The 26,765-nt window shown below is 38.5% G+C and overlaps 1 protein-coding gene across 4 annotated transcripts in view; it reads right to left on the bottom strand.

Annotated features, from left to right (window-relative positions):
- DMD (dystrophin) overlaps positions 1 to 26,765 on the bottom strand; it is a 1,921,612-nt gene that overhangs the window by 188,275 nt on the left and 1,706,572 nt on the right. For all 4 annotated transcript variants that reach the window (XM_041000021.1, XM_041000029.1, XM_041000033.1 and 1 more), the window contains one exon: positions 10,083 to 10,143. In XM_041000021.1, coding sequence (XP_040855955.1) covers positions 10,083 to 10,143 — 61 coding nt within the window. The remainder of the gene's footprint in view (positions 1 to 10,082; positions 10,144 to 26,765) is intronic.

Below are 26,765 nucleotides of genomic sequence, written 5' to 3'. Positions count from 1 at the left end.
GAAAAACAGAAAAAGCAATTGAAAGTTTTAAGAGGAAACAGGCTTTTTAGTTTCATCCATCTAAGAGTTAATGGTAACACAGAAGACGTGGTCACTTGCTGAATGCTGACACTGGGCTAAGCTCCATCAAGGATCTGTTCTTAAAAGCTTTCCAGATTGCTAAGAAAGGCAGAGATTTAAAAAATTTGCAGTGTGACAACACTGACTTCCTCAATGTCCACAAAGTTTATTATTTTTAAAAGAAATATATATACCCACACATGTTGATCTTACCTGTTTTTGTTTTAAATCATCTATCTATTGAGAGGCAATGTGTTAACTTTCTTCACAAAAGAAATATTGAATTCCTTCTCTCTAGGTCCAACTCCCTTTACCCTACCCCTGGAATGAAGGAGGCAAAGATTCAACAGGATTTGGTGTTTTCCTGCTGAGAAAGGGCCATTTTGTGCAACCAGGTCAATGTTCAAAGGGCTAATGCTCTAAGGAAATTATCCAAAGGGGAGAGGCAGTTCAGGGTGATTAAGTTATTTGAAAATGTTTTCTAGGCTGCTGCTGACCTTTGTGAAGGGATCAGGATGCTGCTTCCCCGGGGGACAGGATGAGGAGCAATTAGAGAAGCCTAGGAGAGCCTCAGGAATGTTTGGGAATTCACACATAACCAAAATTGTGTGGGAACGCTAAGAATAAAAATAAACTAATTTGATCAGAGACATGTCTGGGTCTAGAAAACATTCTTACGTAGCTTATGCTGGCCCTATCACTATGAGTGTTTTTTTCTTAAAAGGCCAGCCCTCAGTATCTAGCAGAAGTCAGTGAGATTTCAATTTGGTTTCAGAGGCGTGAAGGGAAGCCAATTAATATTTCCTGAGTAATATTAGCCATGTGCTATAAAGCAGAATGGGAGTCAGGTTACATAAATTGTTCAAATAACAGAGTCAGAACCTAGTAGACCTGGATTTCCCATGCAATTTGTTTGATATCACTGGACATCTTTTTTTCTAGCACATCATCATATAAGAAAGAAGAGGCTAGGGCAGGCCTTTTGGGCTAATGTTTAAGGTTCTGATCAGGAGGCCTTTGTGCGACATGTGGGTGTCTGCCTTCAGTTTCTGGACTCATCTCCTGACTCCACTTCCCATCAGTGCGGATCCTGGGCAGAGGAGGTGATAGCTTAGGCAACTGGGTTCCTGCTACCCACATGGAAGTCCTTGATCACATTCAGCTTTGGGCTTCAGGCATTTGAAGGGCAGGTGAGCCAGTGTCGGGTTCTCTCTTGCTCTCTCTCTCAACTAAACAATAATAGTTAGTGAGGTGGGCATTTAGCCTAGTGGTTAAGATACTCAGGTCCCCTATTGAAGTAGCTTGGTTTGATTCCCAGCTCTGGCTCCTGACTCCAACTTCCTTCAAATGCAGCTACTGGGAGGCAGTAGCCATGGCTCAAGGAATTGCTTTGCTGCCATCCATGTGGGAGACCTGGATTGAATTCCTGGTTCCTGGCTTTGTAAGCATTTATAGGCAGCTTGGGGAGTCAATCATTAGATTAGAGCTCTCTCTGTAATCCTTTGCATTCTCAAATGAAAAAGAAGTACATTAGAAGGTACATGACTTAGAAAGGAAGAAAAAGAAAATGACTAGCTAAAATAGTTTATTCCTTTGGGAGAAACAAAGTTTAGCATACTTTGTGCTTATTTTTGTATTCCCCAAATGCCAAGAACGAGAAAAAGTTACCTATGCTCTATGATGTGTATGACAACAAGTATTTCTCATCTCCATACAACATATTTTACCTGCTACAGATGTATGTGTATATGCTGCCACTTTTAAGCATTCAATTTAAGTATGACCTACAGAATGTTACTGTTTTTTCTGTAAAATAAAATTTTAATATCTGTGATATTCTTCTAAAACATACTGACTTCTAGATCTCAGGCACAAATGAAATCCTGTGGGTAATGCGTAGTGAAAGTCAGTGGTTGATCAATTTAAAGCTCTGCTGATCACTGGAAAACCAAAAAAAGTCTCACAAATGGTATTCAGGAAAAACCCAATTTCCTAGTTTTACTGAAACAACAAAAGCCAGAGCTCAGAATGATTTCAGGTGTCATCTAGTTCTATCGTCTCAGGGGCAATACAGGAATGAGTTCCAGATGAACTGAATTGTAGCCCCGCTAATATTGTTCAAGACAGAATAGCAATCTAGAGCTCAGACTTCAGTATGTACTATTCAAACACACATGTTAAGGATTGCCTTTAAGGCACCCAATTTCAGAAGGCACGAGGAACTCTGTCAAAGACTGAGTATACCTTCCAACATTCAAGTTGACATCTAGAGAATGTGAGAGACATATTCAAGTGAGATATCTGAATGGATACACAAACACAGAACTTTTTGAAAGAACTAGGAAACTAAAGGGCACAGAGTAACCGGTAAATGTTCACTCGTTTCACCAAATATTGACTGAGCACATGTTTTTTTTCTGAACCCCCGCAGAAGAAAAAGTAATAAAACAGTTATCCTTATGCAGCCTGTCCTTTCAGTTAAAGGTTCTTATGAGCCATAAGTACTTATGAAACTACAAGGAAGGATGTGAGCATCTGCATCTCTCCCAATAAGATCTACAAAACAGAAGTCCAGAATCAATATGTCATGGTGCCCCATTCACTCTGAGTTTAAAATCTTAACCTGTTTTCCTGATTATATCATTAATTAGACATTGCTGACTACTGATTCATTGTGGTTCCCGAATTTAATGAGACTCAGCTCAGATGACCTTTGGAACTATCAAACCGTGGGGAAGCAAGTACAGCCAAGAAGATTGACCTCTGGTTATCTTTGTGTTAAAGTCTTGTGAAAAGTCACAGAATTGGGATGTTGGCAGTAGTTTCAAAACCTTAACTACTCAGAGATATTCACCAGCATTCTCCAAGACTGACAGCTCAAATTAGGCACTGATTCTCTGTAACATCCACTTCCCATCATCAGCAGTGTTATGGTTCAGCTAAAAGGTTTAATATGATTTGTCCTTTGTATCCTGAGAAGACTGATGGTGCAGTGAGCATCCTCAAGGGTAAGATGAAGATTCATGCTCATTCTTCTGGAGAACTGTCACAAATAATTTCTGTTTGAAAGTCAATATTCATAAAATTGGCATTTCTGGACAAGGAATGGCTAGTGATATCATGTGATTTGGCCTCCTTAGATGACACAAGGAGAAAACTGAGGCCCAGTGAAAGAAGATAAGTAGCTGAAGACAGATCAATCAATTAGTTAAGAGCAAAGCTGGAGCTAGAGTGGAAGTCTTCTGATACCCAGCTTATTTAAAAGTCCCATCACTTCATATTGCCTTGTCAGCTGCTAAAATGTGTATTCTGAAGAAAAAGAACACATGAGAAGGACCTTACAGAAACAGCTTAAAATTAAAAGTTACATGATGTGTCCACAGTCTATAAAAAACTATGCCAATATTCAACCAATTTTCTAACTGAATATCAGAAGACTAGTATTAGAACAATGAGGTATCAGCAGTGAAAAATGATGGGATGCTTTCCCAGTCAGACATTACAATATGGTGCTATTTATAACAAAACCATCTTATTGTCAGAAGATGTATCCACTGGAAATTGGCTAACAGAGATATCAAGGATGTTGATTGCCTTTAAAGCTTTTCATAGATAATCATTATTTCTTTTGTATATAAATACAGGTACTGAAAACTCAATCAATTCAAAGTAACAAATAAACCAACTCAAAATTGAATCACAGTGACTCCTGATGCAAAAGAAGCTGGAGCAAAAATGAGAGAAAGATATGATTTAACTATGGGAGGTATTTACAATCAGAAAAAACTTCCCGGAAAGAAGTGAAAGAAGACGATTTGGGCTGTATTTGGAGCTGGTATCAGGACTCATCTGCTACTGTATTTAGGGACAACTGGTACTAGAAAGCAGAGTGACATCCAGGAGTCCAGACCAGAATGTAGTATGCCAGGATGCAATATATATATATATAAATACAAAAAGGAAGATTTTAACAGAGAGCCAAAATTTCATGCAGAGTCAAATACACTAGCAGAGCTACTGCAATGGTAGGTCCCAATGAGACAGTAGAGTCTGACCCAAAAAAAGCCATTCTGTGTGCAGACAGAGCAATACTAATAACAAATTGAACTGGCTGTTGATGCTAGCCAGGGAGGTTTTACATTGCATTTTGCTAAGGCAGGTACTGTCAGAAAGTTGGGAACAACACAGATGCAATAAACAGCTGTAGAAACGCACCAAGGATTGAGAGCAGAGAAAAGGGCAGAGCAAGGTCATCAGGCAATGTCTGTAGCAACATATCAACAGCATTCAACAACCTCAGCAGCAAAAGACACACATTCCATTGGACATCAGTCATTCCTTTGAACACTGCCTGCACAAAAAGCTTAACAGTTAATATGGTCACTGGATGCCTGCTTGTCACTCTTCTATTAAGTGCTTTGGAGATATTTAGAAAGGGAATGTGATGAAAAGCATTACTGCGAGTTGAGTTGGCAGGTCCACTACTGAGTTTCATTAGTGAATTCCTCCTAGTATGTAGCAACTGCAGCGTCTTTGGAGGAGGAAAGGTCCATCTTGCCTAAAAGTCAAATCCTTCCCAGGGGAAGGCTGGCAGAAATACAAGGTCAAACACCACAGCTGGTATAGCAGAAAGGTAGCAGAAAACCAACCTTCAACTACAACTAATATATATAGGATAGGTTATGACCTCAATCAGCTTCTCAAATTCTGCACCAATGGGAGACAGAGAATAGCATTTACTTTCTTCATGAGTGAGTGGAGACTGGAGACAATGCTAACAAATTTAATAACCAATATTTAGGCTGCTGTAGTCACAGCGTCCCAAGAAAGATATAACAGAGCTGGAAAAGATCCAGGGAAAGGGAACTAGGATGATCAAGGGAAAAGCTTATCTTTCACTCAAGGACAGACGAAAAGACTAAAAAAGGATTAGAATTTCTTGGTCTGGGAAGATGATAATGAAAAGTGCTGTGGCAAGATGTGAGACTAAAGAGGACTCTGAATAAACACAAATGTGGACACTGAATTCCAAAACATTTGACTAGGGTCACTCTTTGAGGTTAAGTGATTCAGACTCAAGAGAAATTAAAACATGTCTTTATGTTTACATACATGTTTACATTTATGGAACTTATTTTAAGACTAGGCTGAGGTGGGGAATTGTAAATTTTAAGTTACCACTGGATAAGTTTGCTGCCAATTGACTTAAAGTGCAACCTTAAAAAATTATCATGGTACATTCCTATCCTTAAAACAAAAATCACCAGGTTCACTAACATAAATGAACACGAGTGCCTTGACTGGCATAGCGCTCCAGGCTGTTTGCTCTGTTGGTTTGACCCAGTGTGATATTTCTTATACTCTTTCTATGATATCTATATTGGAACATCTGACACGCAAGTTTGGGATTCCTAAACTCTTGTGACAGTCCAGAATGCAGAATAATTTTCCAACTTATTAAGAAAGCAAGTGAGTTCCAGTTCTTGGCTATGTTTGGTTTACTCATATGGGAGAACGCAGCATAAAAAGGTGAAAGAAATACTAACAGAAGGCAGCAGCTGGTTAAAGGCTATTATATTGAAATTTTCATGAGTTTGACAATAGGCCAAAAAAACTACAAAATGGCAGAATAGAAAAGGCAGTTATAACAGGTTGAACATTATTGGTGGGTTTTTTTTCCCAGTGGCAATGAAAGCTGTAATCAAATAACCTGAAAGAAATGCTGTCAGGAATAAGAGAGCCCCAAGGGAGAGGGAATATGAAAACTGTAACAACGATAGATGCTGTGGACTAATAAACTAGACAGACATGTAGTTTGAAGTATCAAAATCAAGGTTCTTAGCATCTTATGAAAAGCTGGTGTCAGGTTACAGCCATAAACCCTGCCTGAATTACAATCTAGAGCAAATGATGTTGTTAATCACTTAAAATCCTCAAATATGAGTGCACAACTCAACAACCAATTAGGAATTGTGCAGTTGATACAGAAAATTCTTGTTATATTACTAGTTTATTCTAGTATAGAGAAACAGTTTTTTCTCTTATTAAAATTTTCACTGACTCATAGGTCATACATTCAAGGTTTTTGATTTTCATTTCTTTAGCGATGCTTCAGTCATTCAGTAGCATGTTATTTAATTTCATTTTCTGTTTTCCTTCCTGTTGTTGATTTTGGTTTATGGCTTTTCCTTTGAGGGGATGTATAGTAACTGTGTAACCGAGAGTATCATATCCAGATGTGAAGCTACAATGCAGCATGCACCTACACTTTCAAATCAAAGATGGACTCCCAATGGCACTGTTACATATATCTTGACAATAGGATGGTAGGCTGTCTGCCATTTTCTATACCTACAATGTCAGAATACACTAAAACAGCAGAAAGATGAACGTATGACTGCTTATGAAGGACTATACTACTATAATAATGTGGGGAAATGGGAGGAGGAGATTTGAGGAGGTTGCAAGGGAAATCCCAGAGCCTACGGAACTGTATCATAAGATTATATATATATATGAAGAACATATATATATATATATATATGAAGAACACATGCAAAAACAACACTTACATGGGTATCCAGGCAGACATACATGAAAGTGCTTTGTATTAGCACTATTCATGAAATAGAAAAACAATACAAGTGTACTCTGACAGGAGAAAGGATAAATAATTGTAGTGTGTGTATATAATGCAATAATAAACCTCAGTCAAAATGAAAAATAAATCATAATTTTAAAAAAATGAAAATTTATCAGGCACTAATAAAAGTCCAGGGAAGACACTTGGTTTGGTAGCTTTGAATGTGTAGTAAGAACTCTTGAAAGGTTGTCAAGATAAATGAGAAAAGAGAAAAAATGTGCTAGTTTAAACAGTGCCATTGTAAATGTATTTTATTTTTAAATGTTGGACCAATAAGGCATCTCAAATTATAAATGATGTTTACCAGAGCACAAAGTCCACTGAAACTTGGACATCAATATATGTTGCTTTAAACATAATATTTCAGACAACAGCAGTGGGGAATCAGGAAATACAAATGATATCAATAATCTGCTATTAACAATGTACATTTTAGGAACATGTGCTATCCCTGTTGACAACTTAATGTTCTGGAGTTATATGTGAGAAATCATATCATTCTTAATTTTAAGTACATGCAACTGCAGAGTATTTTCTACACAAAGTTCAAAGATATGGATGAGCATTGTAGCATAGCTGGGAAAACCCCCACATGCATAGTTAATGGGCATCTATTCAAGTCCAGGCTATTCTACTTGCAGTGTGGTACCCCACTAATGATGGGAAAAAGAGTGAAAGATGGCCCCACATTTAGGCCACTGTCACCCATGTGGGAGACTCCTGGATTCGCCCTGACTCAGCCCTTTATCATTTTGGCCATCTGGGAATTGAGCCAGCAGTTTGGAAATTTCTTTGTCTCTCCATCTATTTCTTTCTCTCTCCATCCCTTCATCCATTCCTCTTGCCGTGTGACTCTGATTTTCAAATAAGTAAGTAAATGAATATGTTCTCTAACACACCATTACCTTGAAGCTGATGATCGTACATACAGGATATGTTGTTGCTTACATGGCTAGCTACACATTTTTAGGAATTTGCTTTTCTTTCTTTCTTTCTTTCTTTCTTTCTTTCTTTCTTTCTTTCTTTCTTTCTTTCTTTCTTTCTTTCTTTCTCTTTCTTTCTTTTTCTTTCTTTTATTTTTTCTCTCTTCTCTTTCTTTCTTTCTTTTTCTGATTTAATTTCTACTTCAGCACAGAACCATGATGGGAGAAGATACACATGTAGATAAACATGTAGGGCAAGGACAACAGAACTAGGTTGAGAGTTGTTGGTTGGGACTGCTTATAGATCCTTAATGAACATCAAATAAGTAGTAATCTGAAGAAAAATGGCTTTCAAGGTACTAAAATCCCATCCACAAAAAAAAAAATAAGAAGTTTCTTCATTTCAGTCATACAGGAATTGGGTAATACTTGGGAATGCAAATCTGTGGTGACAGAGATACTGATGCTGAAAATGACTGTGAAGGAAACCAAACCCCATAATATAAAGGCAGTACCCAGCATCCTTTCTGCCTCACTTTGCACAAAGTGTCTTTGACTGCCTTGATCAAAAGGAAGCCACTGACTATTACTTTTTGATATTCCAGGATGTATTTTTATTTTATTATTCTTTGACATGATAAAGTTTCTTAGGTGTAGGGATTCCTCACTCCGCCTCACCTCTCTTCCTCTCCATTTTCCCTCCCTCTATTATCTTTCATATTAAAGTAGCATAGTAGGTGCTTTACAATCTTCTAATCACTGGACTCATGGAGTCATGTACATATACATCAATGGCCAGTATTTTCTTGGGGTGATGTGGGTAGAGGAATTCCAGGTCTGGGCAGAATGTACATGCCATATATATATAACTCAGAGCAGCTGGAGCCCACTGTCCATCATGGATTCCTTAAAGATCACAGCATCACTGACCGTGGAAGGTCATGAGCTCTCTGACAAAGCAGGAACTTGGACATGAGCTGATCATGCACCTGTCTCCTCAATTTTCTCTATAAGAATCTTTACTCCAGACTCCTGGGGAGACTGGGAATTAACCAATAGCTGCCTGGCTCCTTGTTCTGAGCATTCCAATAAAGACCTAATTTCTTCCACTACCCTGATGTCAGTGATTGGGTTTCTGCACATCAGGTAAGTAGACCCAGTGTGGGGGTTCTACAACAATGCCTCCAACCAGTTTGGGGTGTTGTTTGGCAACATGAAGTGTATGAGTGAAATGGTTCTTGAAAATACACAGTGGATGTAAAGCAATGTAGTACATGTGCAACTCAATGTATTAATTATAAAATGTGAATTAAAAAGTATTTAAAACATAGTCTCATGTGACAAAATTACTAAAGTATCAGAAAACCAATACAGTTAAATTTAAAATAAGGAAATTAAGAAGTAGAACCAATGTAGGAAGAATTTTGAGAGACCTCACCCAGGAAAATTTAATAAGACAAAAGGTAAATCCCTTTCTTAAAGAATATATGTCTCCTTGAGGAGGAGAAAGAGTCCTTTCACCCCTATTCTTCTGCATCAACAAAATAGAAGCACAAAATCTAATTTGTTGAGAACTGTAGTAATGAAGATCTAGAACAGGTGTTATTGCTTTGGAACTGGATTATGAAGAATTGATTGACAGTGGAAGAATAAAAACAGACTCAACAAAAGATGGCAGGCTGAAACAAGGAGGAAGTGCTGAACATTTCTAAGACTCATGGCAGAAACAAATTCAAAGACTTCAGCTGTTATCAAAGATATTTTATCAACCCCATTAATAGTAATTGTTGGGGTAGCCAATTCCAAGTCAAATTAATGTTAGACTCTACTGCACAACTGAGGAAAGATTAGAAAGGTATAAAGTTAAGGCAATAGCCTTTTTTCTGCCTTCCTTCTGAAGGTGCTTCTGCATTCCTTTGCCTGGCACAAATGCTTCCAGGAAACAGTAGCATTCGATCATTGTTGTTAGTTGACACTTTCTGAATACTGGTCCCCCAGCTCCTCCAATTCAGGACTGTTGGTTGTCTATCTTTGGATCTATGATGGATTTATTCACCTAAAACAATTGCACACATATAACTGCAGAAATCTTTCATCTCTGAAGCAGCAGTGTGTGAAAACCTCTAAATATATGTTTTTTTTTCCATAAACATTCACTCCCATTATCAATAATATAATTTGGGGATTTTCATTCTATTGTAGATAATCTGTGGCCCACATTGCAAAACATCATACATGATGCATTAAATGACTTATGGTTAAAAGCAGCTCCCAGCTACATCAACAAACTGTCAGTGTTGGTTTTAGCATGATTTTACTATTCAAACTTCTTTACGAAAGAAAGAATTAGGTATTATAGGCCAGGCTAATGTCATATTTTAAGCATAAATTCATTTGTGAGTATATAGACTAGCTATGAAAAACGCTCCTTTAAGAATGTGATTCTTATAACTTACTTGATATAGTAGGGCACTTTGTTGGGTGAGATGGCTCTCTCCCAGGGACCCTGAACAGAGGCTGAAAAAGAAAAAAAAAGGCAAGTAGGTCAAATTCACTGCAAACAGGAAAGACAACATTAATCTCCAGAATTACAATTTTATACTGATATTGGTCTGTTTGCTCAGTTGCCCATGAAGACAGGACGGATTAACCTGCTGTTCTGAAATTTCTGTCCTAATCTAAGTGAAATTGAACTCATTCAGGCACAAAGATAAATGTGAAGGGGGGGCGCTACCCTTTCCATTGCTAACCCCATATACCAGATAAGAACCTGAGTGAGCTGACTGATGGGTTTCTTATGTCTCCATTGGTAATATTGTTCATAACACTCTGTTGCCCCTACTCCGCTCTTTGTTTTTTTTCTTTTCTCCTCACCTCTCTGCTTCTTTCCTCCTCTCTTCTCTTCTTCCCCTCTCCTTCTCCTCCTCTTCTTTTTTTTTTGCCATTTGATTGACTAGATTTTGTTAGCTTAGCACCTGAACTACCCTTCTATGATCTACTTACATTCCAATTTATTGAAAGCAGAATACTATGTGTAATACTCCAGAATGTTCATTTTTATTTGGTTTAAAGAGGATTTAAATTCATTTATTTATTATGTGCTTAATGGGTATCTCAAAAATGGTAGCCAAATAGCATAACTTTAGCAAAAAAGGTAATCCATAAATGTTTATGATTGTCAATAAAATCTTTAATGCCTTACAAAGCAAATATATATATATATGTATATATATATAAATATTTATTATTTTTTTCTATTGGGAAGTCGGGATTACAGAGAGGAGAGACAGAAAGAAGGATCTTCCACCCCAAGTGGCTGCAACGAGTGAAGCTGAACCGATCCAAAACCTAAAGCCAGGAGCCAGGAGCTTCTTCTAGGCCTCCCATGTGAGTGCAGGGTCCCAAGGCTTTAGGCCATCCTTGATTGCTTTCCCAGGTCACAAGCAGCAAGTTGGATGGGAAGTGGAGCAGCCAGGACATGAACTGGCTCCCATATGCGATCCTGGTGCATGCAAGGAGAGGACTTCAGCTACTTGGCTATTGCATCAGGCCCAAAGCAAGTACATTTTTAAGATAATAACTAAAATTGAGATGATAGCAGTTTATATTAGGATGCAATAGCAACAGTTTTCACATGCGTTGCGATATGTTTTCACATATATGCTCAAATATGTGTGTTCATGTGTGTGCTACATGTATCGGGATTTCTTTTTATGATGACTTCAACAACCAAATCAAACATCTTTAAAATGCTGTCTAAAATTGTATTTATTTTGTGTATTTGAAAGGTAGGCAGAAACAGAGTCAGAGTCATGCAGAGAGATCTCTTTACCTGCTAGTTTACTCCCAAGCACTAGCAAAGGTTAGGTCTAGGTCAGGCAGAAGCCAGGAGCCAGGAGCTCCGTCTCAGCCTCCAATGTGGGTGGCAGGGATCAAGCTACTTGAGCAGTCACCTGCTAGTTTCCCATGGTACACTTTAGTAAGAAGCTGAGGCAGGACCAGGAATTGAACCAACGAGATTCAATATGTGGGGCGAGAATCCCAAGCTGCAGGTTAACCACATACCCATCATGATCACCCCCTCCTTTTTTTTATGTTTAAATTTTAGGGTTTTTTTCTTTTTCTAAAGCCATAACTCCTTAACATTGTTTGAAGCCATGGGAATTTTAGGAATATATGCCACTATCAAAAATATAAAAACCAGCATTATTATTGTTGAATGTACATGTATACATCTTAAAATTATTTTAATATTTAATATTCATGGACAGATTAGATACACTCCTAAGGAAATGATGACATTCTCTACCTCCCTCCATTCCCCTATGCATCTTTCCTGACTTCTGATCCTGCTAATAATTTGAAACTCAGCTGATATCGACCATTATTTCCTCCTATGAAATGCTCCCTTCTAAATTAGTCTCATAGTAAATTCGCTTTACAACGTATGGAGATGTAAAGAAATGTCAAAGCTAATACATCCCAGGCTATACTGCATAATATAAAAGAACAGCTTCTAATAAAGTTAACTTCACCCACTGTCAGACAATATCAGGGTAATGAAACTCCAGCTTCTTTGTTATATATGGAGTAATGGAGGAATCCAACCAACCCTTTAACCAGACATGACGCTTTGTAGCCTGGAAACGTGTCATCTAAATGATACAGGGAATGAATTTGTATTTAGCTGCTCATTATGCTTTTGCATTTTTGTAGGCAGAAATTCTTAATATGGAGAAAAAAGACCCTGATCTATTGCTTGGAAGGTACCCTCACCTTTAATCTCTCTGCCCTTTGCCTAATTCTCCCTTTGCCTTCTCCTTTTCCCTTTCCGTCCCTAAGCAGCTTTCTTACTCCCTGCCAACCCTCCTCGTGTTCTTTTCTTCCTCCCTAGGATGCGGCTCTCCTGCCCACATTTACTCACAGAGTAAATAAGACATGATTGAAGAACTTGACCCAGACTCACTGACCTATCTGGTCACAGTTGGGGAAATCTTAAAAACCCCTGCTCTCTCTAGCAAGCAACACGGGACAGAGGCAGAAATCACAGCTCCTGTCTGTTAGTACACCTCTTCTTAGAATCACAGCATCATAAAAGGAAGAAGAGAACCCCAGAGAGGTCTTACAGGCTGTCAGTGCCAAGCCTATGAATGGAGAAACAGAGAAAAACCTGGCGGGTTCTTTCCCATAGGTCACTATGGCCTGTCACAACAGGAATTCTGCTCATCATCCCTAGGCAATCATTTATCATTCTGATGGTCTAGAAATTCTTTCTCATTTCAAGATGCTGCATACGGCTTCTGGTAGCAAAAGAGTTACTTTAGATTCCCTGTACTTTGGCTCAGCTGCTCTCAGAGAGAATGCACTGGAACAGTCTGTTGGCAGCCTGGCCTGGCTAGGGGATTTCTGTTTGAAAGAAACAACCTGCAAGTCGATAATCTAGCAAGAGACAAGAGACATTAGTGGAACCAAGCCAATCTACTGTGAGCAATAACAGAGGATCCATAGTTGACTTTACATTATTAAACATAAAAGGGACAAAAAACCACCAATTACATGCCAGAGGAATGATCAGAATATGCTTGAATTAAATAGTTGAAAAGATTTAGAGAATTAAAAAAATTAAGTGCTAGATTAAATATGAAATTTTAAGGTTTTATAACAGGATTCTTGACTGCTAACATTTTTCCTAAAAATAATTTTGAAAAATGCCTTTTCATCACATGGAACTGTCAAAGAGGTCTGATGGTGTGTTTCAGTGCATTTCCCCCATGAAAGACACTTTTCTCCCTCTGACTTACAGTTCATATATTCACCTAAGCAACCACTTCATGGTCATCATTTCAAACCCTGAAGTTTTACGCTTAAAAGTGTCCATGATGCAGTAAAAAAGAATGGCAGAAAAAAAGAACAAATGAATGAACAGAACAATAGATTCCTCCCATCACTTCTCTGTCCCATCATTACCACACACACTGGTATCTCTTGCTTTACAAATAGCAAACAATGGGAAGATGGTTGTGCTGGACTGGATGCAAACCTCTTTCTTCAGAGATCGTTAAAGGGTTGTTGGCAATTTCATTTGGAACTGCCAGATAACTCTGCTCTTGCATTTATTCAGAACTTGATAAAATAAATGGTAACTCTCATAAGTACGCCCCAGAATTATCATTGCATTTCTTGCACTAGTGCCGACGCCATCGACAGCTCTGTCTTATCTCAGTGTGCCAGTAAAAGCTTGCCATTGCTCACAAAGCTAGCCTATGCAATAGACTTGCACATCTTTCATGCCTGATGTGTCCATTTTAAGTAGTCCATCAAAAGCAGATTTATTAGTAAATAGTTTTTATATGACACCAGGCTGTCCTTGGCTATTTTCTTATACAGATGTTTCTATAACCACCCCATGTAATTCCAACACAGCTTTGTGATTCAGATTTGTTAGTGCAAAAAATCATCCATTATCATACGGCACCAGCACCATGGAATATTGTCTACTGAATTTAAATAGCAAACTACATGTGAGTTTATTTATTCTAAAACCAACCCTCAAATTTCCGCTTGCATTACAGAGGCAGTATGTTATTAAGAGCAAGAAAGGGTACCAATTCTTCCTTCAAATGTTTTGTCTCCCTTGAGGTGACAGGATTCAATATTGTGCCCAAGGAGGTTTTGAAAATCACAAACACAGGCCACATTCAGAAGTTCCTATTCTAAACAGTGTTTTTAATGCATGATGAATAGAATGTGCCAAGTGATTACACCCTGGTGATCAGCTATATTTTAATCAATACAGGGCCCTAACCAGAAAATTAGAAACAATTGCTAATATTATGTAAACAAAACCAAAAGAGCACTTTCTGGAATTTGGGCCCTATATTTTTATTAATCTTTTCACTTTTCTTATATTTGGGGTCTGGAGTTTGATAAAAGAATTGTTTCAAAAAATAAAGAGCACATAAAATAAAAAAGATAATATCTACTGCTGATAAAACAGAAAGTTCACTTCTGGGGTTTGGAAAATGGCAATAAGGGAGGTTCCACTGGCCTCTGGCACTTGAATCCATAGAAGTATGCAAGTCTTAATAATGGTTTCATGGATATTACTATTGGTATAATGAGAAACATTTTTAAAAAAAACATTTTTACTAGAAGCAGATTTTCAGAGACAAAAAGAGACAAAGATCTTTCATTCACAGGTTCACTTCCCAAATGGCCACAGTAGCCAGAGCAGAGCTGATCTGAAGCCAGGAGCCCAGAGCCTCTCTAGGAGACCTAGACTACATGGGTGCAGGCTCCCAAGATTTCGGACCATCCTGCAGTACTTTCCCAGGCCACAGGCAGGGAGCTGGATGGGAAGTGGAGCAGCCAGAACATGAACTGATGCCGACATGGGATGCCAGCACTTACAGGAGGAGGATTAGCCAATAGAGCCATTCTGCTGGCCCCACAGAAACATTTTAAAAAATATTTAGTTATTTGAAAGTCAGAGACAGGGAGAGATGGAGACGAGGGAGGGAGAAAGAGAGAGAAGGAGGGAGGGCAGAATTCCTGTGCATTTCTTCACTCCCCACATGCCCACAGTGGATGGGGCTGGGATGGGCCAATGATGGAAGCTAAGAACTCAGTGGAAGTCTCTCATGTAGGTGAGGTGACAGGAATATAGCTCTTGAATGATCCACATTGCTTCCCAGGATCTGAAGTAGAGGAAGCAGGAGTCAGGAGGTACAGCTGGGGTTCAAACCCAGGCCCAGACGCAATCTGCAGGCATCTAACCATTTGACCTAATGACCACTATCAATGAGCACCATCTCTGAACCATCTTCCCATTGTCTGTCCTTTATATTCCAACTCAGGAATATGTTTAGACTTTATTATCTTGGTACTTCCTCCATGAAACCTTAATTCAACAGATAAACTGCAGGTCTGTTTTTTTGTTTATGCATATATGCTGTATATAAAGACTAAGAATATTTTTCCTTCTTTGGGATCGATTTTTACCATTGGGGTAATATTACCCCAACTGAAAATATTTTATCTAGAGGAAGTAGGGGTGGAAGTAAGGAACAAGAAGTTACCAAAAACTTCTGTGCCTGAGATACGATCTGAAGTAGCTCATTTTCATACTCACAATGACCCTGAGGCAGATATTACAATGTTCATTTTGCAGATGATAAAGTCATTAGGATTACATGAAACAGTATGTCTAAGGGCCTAAATAAGCAAGTAATAGATCTTAGCTTTCATTTATTACTCAAAGTGAAGTCAGATAGATGACTCAAGACATAAAGAGGAGGAGAAAGCAAACTCATTGTAGGTTTACTATGTGCTCTGCATTGTATGTTACTTACTGCTCTCTTCCCAGTTGGTAAAGAATGTGCACAGAATCACAACCAGGTCTGTCCAGCCTTTGAAGTTTATTTTATTATACATGCTAACAGGTAATCAGTAAATATTTGTCAAAAAATGGAGCACATAAATAAAACAGATAGTGTGCCTTCAATTTCTACACACTCTCTCACATCTCGATTTACCCTCTCCATCATTTCTACCAAGTGATTTGCCACAAGTGGCTTGAATAACTTCACAGTCACTATGTCGTAGGAAAGCTATTTGGAATTTCCCATAGTTTTTGTGATGATTAGAAACAGCTTCTTTTTATTCTGCTCAAAACTGGCCTTCCTGGATCTGTAATCTCTATCCTTGGTCTGGTTCTAAATGTCCCAAATAAATCACCTGCTGAGAGACATTCATGTCCCCGAGCGAATGTGAGACATTCCCACCCAATCAAGGGCAGAAAAGCATCTCAGTTTTTAACGCAACGAAACCAAATCTATCACTACTTCACTCATTATGTAAAGAATGAAAGAAAGCAATGGTGCAAAGTGCTGGTGTTATGACAGTAAAATAACAAGACATACTTCTTGAAACTGTGTAGCAATTTTAGTCTCAGAGGATAAACTTTTCAAGGAACACATCTACTACTCCATTAAAATCAACTAACTGATATGAACTGAATACATATTATGTTTTCAGCTCCACACTAGGTATTTGCCAGCAGGCCATGGGATGGGATAAGGTGAAATGTGGGGGAAAAGAAGTTCTACCATGTCCCATGTGACTAGGAACCTTATTGCTTAAGTGAATCAGGTATTATAAAGACAGATGTTAAAAGGTCTTGGTAGGAAACTGACAGCATGCCTAACCTGGGTAAGGTAAACAGAATTAGGCTGTTCAGGCATGTTCAGGATATTGGGAAATCACAAAGGATATTAAAAACAGTGGCACTGCACATGCATACTGGGCAAATAGGATCACACGAGGTCCCACTGAGGGCCTCCACTGGGTAGGCGCAATCTGAAGCTGTGACAAAAGGCAATTGCATTCATGCAGCCCTCACAGGATACACTCTTAAATTTAGAGCTCATTTATTTCTGTACTAAAAAGAGGAGACACACAGTTGCCTATATTATGCCCTGTCTCCTCTTTTTAGTACACTGTTCCTATTTTATGAACTATTTTGTTTTTCTGCAGGTTCAGTTATCTACTGGCAACCACAGTCTGAAAATATTAAATGGAAAAAAATCAGAAATAAATGAGCCCTAAGTTTAAGAGTGCATGCCATTTGGGGTAGTGTGATGAAATGAACAGCCAACACACTCTTTCCGTGTCAGTCAGCAGAGCACATTTTAGATATATTTACATTGCATATCAAGATTGTGGTTCTCTTAATTATCAAACAGTAGTTTCATGGTGTGGCTATACCATTGCTTACTTGTCTAGTCAACTATCGAAGGACACTAAGGCTCCTGCCAGCATCATTTGGCAATCATAAATAAGGCTGGCATCAACATTTGTGTACATATATTTGTGTAGAAAGTTTTGCATTGCTCTAAGGTGAATGCATAAAGAGTGTCCTTGAACTGGGCCCAGAAGTTAAGCCAAAGTTTGCGGTGCCTATATTCCATGTCAGAGTGCCTGGTTCAAGATCTGGCTCAATGAGCTAGGTCTCTGCCAAACACATTGGAGATTGAAAGTAAGCTCCAGCCTTCTAGCCTTGACCTAGCCAAGGATTGGCTATTTCAGGCATTATGGGAGTAAAACCAGTGGGTAGGAAATGTCCTTTTCTAGCTCCACCTTGCAAATAAATGCAGTGAGATTGCTGGGTTACAACCATTTTTTAATAGCTAAACAATATCCCATTAATGCGTACACCATAATTTATTGAAGAAATTCCCTTCTTGGAACACTTAGGTTGTTATTTGTTTTCAATTGTTGTAAATAAGGCTACCCAAAGAACATCTCTGTAGATAAATATCTGTACACATTTTTGTTAATTTTCTTAAGCAAACTTCCTAGAAGTATATTTACTTGATTAAAGGCCCTGAACGTTTAAAAGGGATTTTATATAAATTATGCTCATGCCTGCAGAAGTCTTTCTTTATTGATCCAGGTGAAAAGAGAAAAATCCATTTTTGTGCAGGTCAATGGCATTTTAGTTGGTAAAATTCTCAAGGCACATTAGATATACTGCTTGATACAGTGGATTATTTGAGAACATGCCTTTCAAACCTCCTTCTTCCTCTGACAGATAAACTCTTTGAATTTAAAAAGACTCTCAGCATATTGGCTTTCTGTTTTAAAGACCAACTCAGCATCCTGAGATCAAGTGTACTGTCCAGAGCATAGATTCGTAAGAGCTGGATTTGAGTCCAGACTCTGGCATCTCTTTATGGTCTTAGCCTTTTTTCCTCCCTTAGCCTTATTCTTCCTATTTGCAAAATGGAAATATATTTCCCTCATTGAAATGTTGTCAGGTAAAATGATGAAATTGCTTTGTAAAAGCTTGATTACTATATAAATACTCTTCATAGCCACACACCTATCAGCTGTTATGTGAACAATAATAATTGCAGAATCAATCTCCCTGCCACAAAGAGGAAGTTCTTGAATTCACTCAGTTCTTGAATTCACTCCTAATTACTATAAATGCACCACATACAGTATAAAATGTGGCAGGGTGAGATGCCTTTGAAAACTATTGAATTGCCTGGGCTTATAGTTCTTACTTCTACATCTCTGTCTTCCTAGACAAATCATATCTGCTCAACAGATCCTTCATTCTTAGCTCATTGTCTACCATTCATCAGCATGAATGATACACAGATTAGCTTGCTTTATGTAGTACAAAACAGAAGGTCATTGATCATTTTATAATTAAAAGTGTTACAATATACGAGAATAAAGATTAGTCTGGTGGTACAATACATTATGGCTTAGAGGTAGCAGTTCAGCTTGAGATGTGGTACTTGAATGAATTTGATGTCTAATGATGATGTCAAGTCACAGATAATTCCATTCTTTTAAGATCTATTTACTAGGCAAGGATGGTTTCACTTGTTTAAAAATGAGCTTGGAGGTGAATTTCAGATATATGATCTATTTAATTTGAAATAGTGGGAAAATATTTTCACTGAAACTGAAGTGGAAGTACAGGTATTAGAATGATAGCTGGAGCTATGAGTACAGCTGGACTCTTTCAGAAAAGAAGGTAACCAAATGCACATAATACATTTCCATATGATGGAATATTTGATTTAAAGAAGAAATTTACCAGTGATGATAACATGGATCGATCCTGAAGATATGCTAAGTGAAATAAGTCAGTCACAGGATGATGGATACTATGACTGTATTTATGTGGGACATTTGAAATACTTGATCTTACATGATAAGCAGAAAATAACCAAATGGGGTGTGAGGGTTTGATGTAGTGGTTAAGTCACTAGTTCAGAAATGCAAATTCTGCATCAGAGTGCCTGCATCTACCTTCCTGCCATGTCATACTCTGCAAGGTATCAAGTGGTAGCTTAAGTAGATGCATCCCTGTCATCCATGGGGAAGACTCAAACAGAGTTCCTCAGAGTCATTTCTGCCCACTCGACGTTCAGCCTGGCCCAGCCCCAGATACTGCAGACACTTGAGGAGTAGACAAGTGGATGGAAGATCTCTTTATATCTGCCTTTCAAATAAAATGAAGATTTAAAACTAGTTAGAAGATAATTCAACTTATAGAAAATGAAAATAGAATGGTGGCTGGCAGGGCATTTGAGGAGCAGGGAAGAAATGGGGAACTATCCAATAGATACAAATTTGCTGTTATGCAAAATGAGTAAGTTCTAAAGATCTGCTCTACAACACAGAGTCTTTAGTTTAAAGTACAGTGTTGTACATTTAAGAGCTTAAGGGAGTATAGTTCATGCTAAGTGTTCTTTCTCTCACACACACAGAAATTAAAGAACACAGAAAATGTTCATTTATGATGGGTTATTTAATCACCTTTACTCCAACTGTGGTGAGAAAATCACAGGTGTATAACTACATGCAAACTCATTTAACTACATATACATCAAAGATGCAGGTTTTTAGAAAATATCAATCTACCCTTCACCATGAAGAATAAAGATAAAACAATGGGTACATTGCCCAACATTGGAAAAGAAAACAAAACAAAACAGAGCAATAGAAGAACGGTCAAAACAAAAATAGTATCCAGGAGAAAGTGGGCTGAAAGGCAGCCCCGTCTAGTTGGTGAGGTATGAGTAACAATCAACTCCAAAGGACTAAGGGTGTGGGAGAGGACCTGGTGTGTGATGCTGTCATCAGTGGTGATCTCAACAGGATGATTTCACAATGGTGAGGCTGAACCAGCTCACAAAAGCTGAAGGCAGCAGACAGTGCCTTGAGGGAAAGTAGCTAGACTGTGTCCTGCCTAAATCCTAAGAAGTAGTGTTTGAGGAGAGGAGAACTGAAGTAGAAACCGACAATATCTTAGGGTGGCTCATCCTTACCTCCTGGTCTTTGAGCAAGTTCACTCCTTTCATTTTTTTCCACTGGATTTGCTTTGGGCCAATTTCATCATATGAAATTATGTAAAAAACTTAGTACTTATTTCTGTGAATTTTTACTTCCTGAAGTGATAATCAAGATTTAAATACAGAGTTTTAGTGTTTTTATTCTTTAAAAATGGAAGCCCCTTTTCTTTTGAGACTCAGAAGGAGAAAAATAGCAAGAAAGCAAGAGAGAGAGAGAGCATGAGAGAGTGCTCACATTCATTTCACTCCCTAAATGCTCAATAGCTAGGCCCATGCCAGGATGCAGGAAGCTGGGAATGCAGTTCAGGTCTCCCATGGGTGGAGGGTGAGGGGGCAGAATGCACATTATCAGGAAGCTGGATTGTAGCTCAGGCACTATGATACAGTTAGTGGGCAGCCCAGCTGGCATCTCAATCTCTATTTTCAATGCCTATTCTTCCTGCAGTTATTGATGCCAGATGTACCTGTATGCATCACTTTCCCCCACTGCAATTGCTTTGTATATGATTTCTCCTTTTTTTTTTTTGAGGCGATGCATTTATTAAGAATAAGTTTTTGTCATTTAACTGAAAGTCCAAGTAAATATAACACTTTATAACACATTAAATTCAATAAGAAATAGTACTTAGTTATGGCTATATAATATATCAAAAGTAAAGATTCAATGAAAACTTTAAGATCCTTACTAAACTTTTCAAAGATGGGCAGCTTTTCCATAAAGATTTCAACAGCAGAGACAGATGGGCTACATTCCGGAGGGGAAGGTCACAGGGGTGATGAATGAGACCTCTAATGTCTGCCAGAGCTGTGAAAATCTTTATGGCTTACTAAAATTCCTCACGAATAACAATGTGTAAATATTATATGAGCTGTCAGGCAGACAACACTGAGCTCTGAAGCCACAGCACATGGTGAACAGAATACCACAGAATGGGATTTGTCACCTGCCAAAGTCCTTTTGATATCAGGCTGACATCCGATCGAGGAAGTTAAGAGTTCGTACTAGATTACTTTGGCAAGGTGGCTTCATTGCAGAGGTAACACTGTATGCAATACTGTTGGCTGTACAGCTCCAACAAAGTCTAATCATCAATATTGGGTGGCATTACTCATGAAAGAAGAGCTACTTCAAACTGACTCATTGAAGACTTCAAGAATCTCATTGTGATTATTAGGAGAGCACAAGCGAAATGAAGCCTCATAAGGTCAGATATAAGAAGATAGGTATCTGTATAAATAGAGCTGTGACTAACTTATACTCATGGCATTTCAGATTAAATTCAAACAGAACTGGCTGACAACATGATTAGAAACTTCCCTCCAAGTGATGCTGGTGACAGTCCTCGGGTCATGTGGGTTGAGTCAGGTTACCAAGTCAGTGCAGTATTTCCAGGTGTCTTTTGTGTCTCTCCAGATGTACTTTTAAAAGACGGCAGGCAGTCAAAACCATTTGCTGAATGCTCTCTGTGTGAATGGCATTGTATTAGGCACCAGGGAAATTTCAAGGGAAGTAAAATTCACAACCTGAGACAGTAGGCAGCAACTCAGATATTAAAAACCAAAGAGTATAAATGGGAGGTACATCTATTTAGAGAGCAAGATGGGAAGAGTGAGAAAGTTCAAAGAATATGACAACAATTAGAGCAATAAAGGGAGAGACTGAAGTTTGGTTTCAATTTTCACTGTTCTGTTAAAAAAAATTAGACATGCATGTCTTAGTGACAGCTTCATGTGAGTACAGCGTTCTTCCCTGCCCCTTGACCTTGAGCTTGCTTTTGCAGGTATGCAATCAGAGCCTTGCCCCTTTTATGCTTTGCTAGACTACGCTTCAGTTGGCCTCTGAGCCTTCTGCCTGGACCTTAAAACAGAACATGTTTAGAGGCAAATCCAGCTACCCTGCGGCAAGAAGTCAGAAACATTTTACCTAGACTCATAAGCATGAGAATATAGATTATGTACAAGACATTGACTTGGGGGGTGGAGAAGGTGACTTGCATTAGCATTACTGTAGTAAATATAGCTGAGAGAGAGGGAAAAAGGGACATACACCCACACCCACATAGAAAATCAAGAGACTAAAGGATAGAAAATATTCTAAACCAAAGCCTCTCCTATTTAGGCATTTCTGCCCACTATCATCTGGAGATTAACGGGGGTTACCCACTATAGTCAAAGCCATCCAGACTGATTTGGCTGCTATTCACTCATCTCTGTAACCCTTTGTCTAAAGTTGACAAACCATAATGGTTACAGCTATGCACTTGAACATGTTATTAAACTGACCTAGTCTTGTTTTTCGTTCCTATGAAATGGAGATGATAGTAGTCCTTATTTTACAGGGTTGTTGTGAGGATTAAATAGGTTAGTGCATGTAAAATGCTTCCTCAAAGTTAAGAGCAAAGAGTGCTCAATATTTTAAAATTTTATTCTTTTTTTTAAAGATTTATATGTATTCCAAAGTTAGATATACAGAGATGAAGATCGTCTATTTGTTGATTCACTCCCCAAGTTACCTCGAAGACCAGAGCTGCACTGATCTGAATCCAAGAGCCCAGAGCCTCTTCCGGGTCTCCCACTTGGGTGCAGGGTCCCAAAGGCTTTGGGCTATCCTTGACTGCTTTCCCAGGCCACAAGCAAGGAGCTGGATGGGAAGTGGGGCTGACCAGATTAGAACCGGCGCTCATATGGGATCCTGGCGGCATGGTCAAGGCAAGGACTTTAGCCACTAGGCTATTGTTCCAGGCCCTAAAGATTTATTCTTAATCCTACCAATATCATCATCAATATAGTAAGTCAAGCCATTTACCTCAGCAGTTGTCAATCTGAAGAACTCTAGGGTATAAGAAAAAATGAGACAGACTTGCTATGATTGAAGATTTAAACCATTAACCACCAAAGCATGGGGCTATGGAAAAACTCAAGGAAATAATCCCTCCTCCTGCTTGTCTAGCCATTTTCTGATGCTTAAGAGATGTGATGCAGTTCTCAGAGTATGAAAACATGAAAGGAGACAAATCTGCCTTTTAGCATCATGATTCTGCCAACTACAATCAAATGTGTTTTAATGTTTCATATCAGCATGACACAAGGATTCAATAAAAAAGGATTTTAGAAACAAATAAACATTTTAAAGTTGAATTTTATTCTGATTTTTAACATTTTATACTATTAAATTTACTCACTTTTCTTTAAAACATTTATTTATTTAAAATGTGGAGAGACAGAAAAAAAACAGACAGAAACTGCCCACCTATTGACTCCTCAAATGTCTATAAAAGGTGGGTCTTGGGCAGCTGGAAGCCAGAGTTTGGAACTCAATCTGGACATTCTTTGTGTTTGGTAGAGGTTCAACTACTTAAGTAACCACATGCTGCTGCCCAGGGTGCACATTAACAAGAAGCTGGATCAGAAGTAGAGTCAGGATTTGAGCCCAGATACTTCAATACCAGATGAAAGCCATCTTAAGTGGTGACTTAATGACTACAGTGGATATCCACCCTGTAGCTACAGTCTATGTCACAGGAATTATTGACTCAAAGTTATACACTCTCCTGTCATAAACCTTGGTGCCCTTCCTTTTGTTTTATGATAGCAAGGTTCTCATGAACTTTCATGTTGGGCTCCAGGAAAAACTGAAGATTCAATTCCAAAATCCTTCCTCTAAGCCCCTATGGGACATACTTGCTGCAGATTTCCTGGAGCAAGCCCTTTGAATTACAGTTGGCTCTCTATCTTTGAGGTTCCTGCATCTGCAGATTCAGCTAATTACTGATCCAAACTGTCTGGAAATTCCATCTGTACTATATATGTATGTTTTTGTCACTGTTCCCTAAGCAATAAAGCACAACTATTTCCAGAACATTTGTATTGTATGAAGTATTACAAGCAATCTGGAAATTACTTAAAGTGTTGTGTACAGGCAACATGAAAGTATTGTGCTATTTAACATCAGGAACTTCAGCATCTTTAGATTTGGGTATCCAACTAGGGAGGGGTCCTGGCATGAGTTTCCCACTGCTGCTGAAAGTAGTTTATTTTCCCTTCATGGGTGACCCAGGTCAAGTTCTACAACAAAAACTCTTTTACTTTTTACCTTTTGAGGATACATCCCTTCTGTCCCTAATTCATGCCATAAATGAGTTCATTCTGTTCCTTTTCTATTTTCTTCACAGACAATTCCTGTTCAGATATTCTCTTTCTACATCAAATTGCCCCCATGTTGACTAATACTTCAATTATTCTCTCTCTTGTCTGCCTATTTGTATCTCATTAAAACATTAGCATTCTCTAAAACCTATATTTATATTCATTATGAACACATAAGAAATCCCTTTTCTGAACAAAAGGGCTATAAGAATACATAGCAGAACGGCAAAGGGAACTATCTATCATAGTAGCATGGCTAAGGAGAAGGAAGAACCCGATCTCCTAACACTGAATATATCCTGTGATTCTTGCTGTATGAAAGCAAAGACAAAGCAAGTACAAGTATTTCTTGTTACTTTCCCATCAGATAGAATGCCTTTTAACTTGGATTTGCACATAGCCTCTGGGATAATGTGTATTAGTACTTGTCTAGACACAACATCTTACTTCCCTTACTGCAGAATTAATTCCTGCTTCCATTCTACTCCTATAGCATCTAAACAGCCACATGCTTTATTTGAAGGGGATGTCTTTCTTAGCATGTGAATGTCTCATGATCAGAATTCTGGTTTCCTTATTTTCATATTCTAAGTGGCTAATGTTTGCTAAAACATATATATGAATGGGCTGGCATTCCTTTGTACACCAGTTCATGTCCTGGCTTCTCCACTTCCTATCCAGCTCCCTGTTGATACCCTTGGGAAATCAGCAGAGGCTGGCCCAAGTTGGGCCCCTGAATCCATGTAGGTGTCCTGGAGGAAGCTCCTGGCTTCTGGCTTCTGGTTTCAGGCTGGCCAAGCCCCAATTGTAATCATTTGTGGAGTGAATCAGTGGATGGAAGATCTCTTTCTTTCTGTCTCTCCTCACTGTAACTGTGCCTTTCAACTGAATAAATAAATATGACAGTAAGAAGGCTGAAAACACATGTCACTTCTCTCACAAACCTGGGTCTTAGGGCCAGTATAGTATGGTGGGTTAAGTCACTTTTACAATACTGGCATTCCATATTGGAGTGCTGGTTTGAGTCCTGGCTATTCCATTTCTGTTGAAGTACTGGGAAAGCAGAAAAAGATGGCCCAAGTACTTGTGCCCTACTATCCATGTGGAAGACCAGGCTGGAGTCCAGGGCACCTAGGTTCAGTCTGACTAACTCTGGCTGTTGTGTGCATTTTGGGAATGAACAAGTAGATAGAACATCTCTCTTTTTCTCTCTTTCTCTCACTCTCTCTCCCTTTTTCTCTTCCTCCCACAATCCCTAATTAAGTCTTCCCAATACATACATAGACGTTAAGAAAAAAAGAATCCCAAGTCTTCTCTTCCTTCTAAGAACAAAGTTCAAGACTTCTCACCATAGCTGGCAGAATCCTATCTGATCTCGTTTCTGGTCACTCACTGACCTGTCATTGACCAACTTGCTTCCTTGGCTTCAGTCATAGCAGTTTTCCTTTTATTTCTCAAACCCTCGAAGCATATCAGCATCTTGGGGTCTTTGGCTTTACAGCCTCCTCTACTTGGAACACATTGCTCCCCAATATCAGCCTTGCTTATTCTCTTACTTCAGTTTTTAGGTCCCACCATCCCTGCATTTAGAGAATTCACTAACCCATCCCTCCAATCCCTTCATCCTGTTTTATTCATTTTTTAATCAAACTCATTGTGACCTAATTGTTCTTTTCTTATTGAAATTTAAGCTCCATGACAAAGAAAGTGTGTTTTATTTGTTACAGCTCCCCTGTTTCTACAGCACAGTTTGATTAGTATTGGTCATTCAATAAACATTGCTGAGTGACAAAAATTTCACAAATTTTTACCTTATAGGAGACAAAGCAAAACTCATTAGTTTCTTAGGACATTGGATTAGCTGCTGGACTATGTTCTTTCCTATCGTATTAGAGTGTGAGCAGTCTTTAACATGCCCAGTTATTCATTCAATCAAGTCATATTCTGCACCTATATGCATGGTATTATTCTAGATGCAGAACTATCAAACAAAACAAGACATAAAAGAGTAATGTGTGCCTTTATTCTTATGGCGTTCATATTCTCATCCATTTTTTTATTATCTATTTTATTGACCATCTTGCATTCTAACTTGTGCTTGTCATTGATATGTATTCT

This window comes from Ochotona curzoniae, unplaced genomic scaffold (genome assembly GCF_017591425.1).
Source record: "Ochotona curzoniae isolate NIBS_2020 unplaced genomic scaffold, NIBS_Ocur_1.0 contig_1274, whole genome shotgun sequence".
Classification (NCBI taxonomy): Eukaryota; Metazoa; Chordata; class Mammalia; order Lagomorpha; family Ochotonidae; genus Ochotona; species Ochotona curzoniae.
Note: the sequence above shows the minus strand (reverse complement) of the source record. Positions and strands in the feature narration are given on the sequence as shown.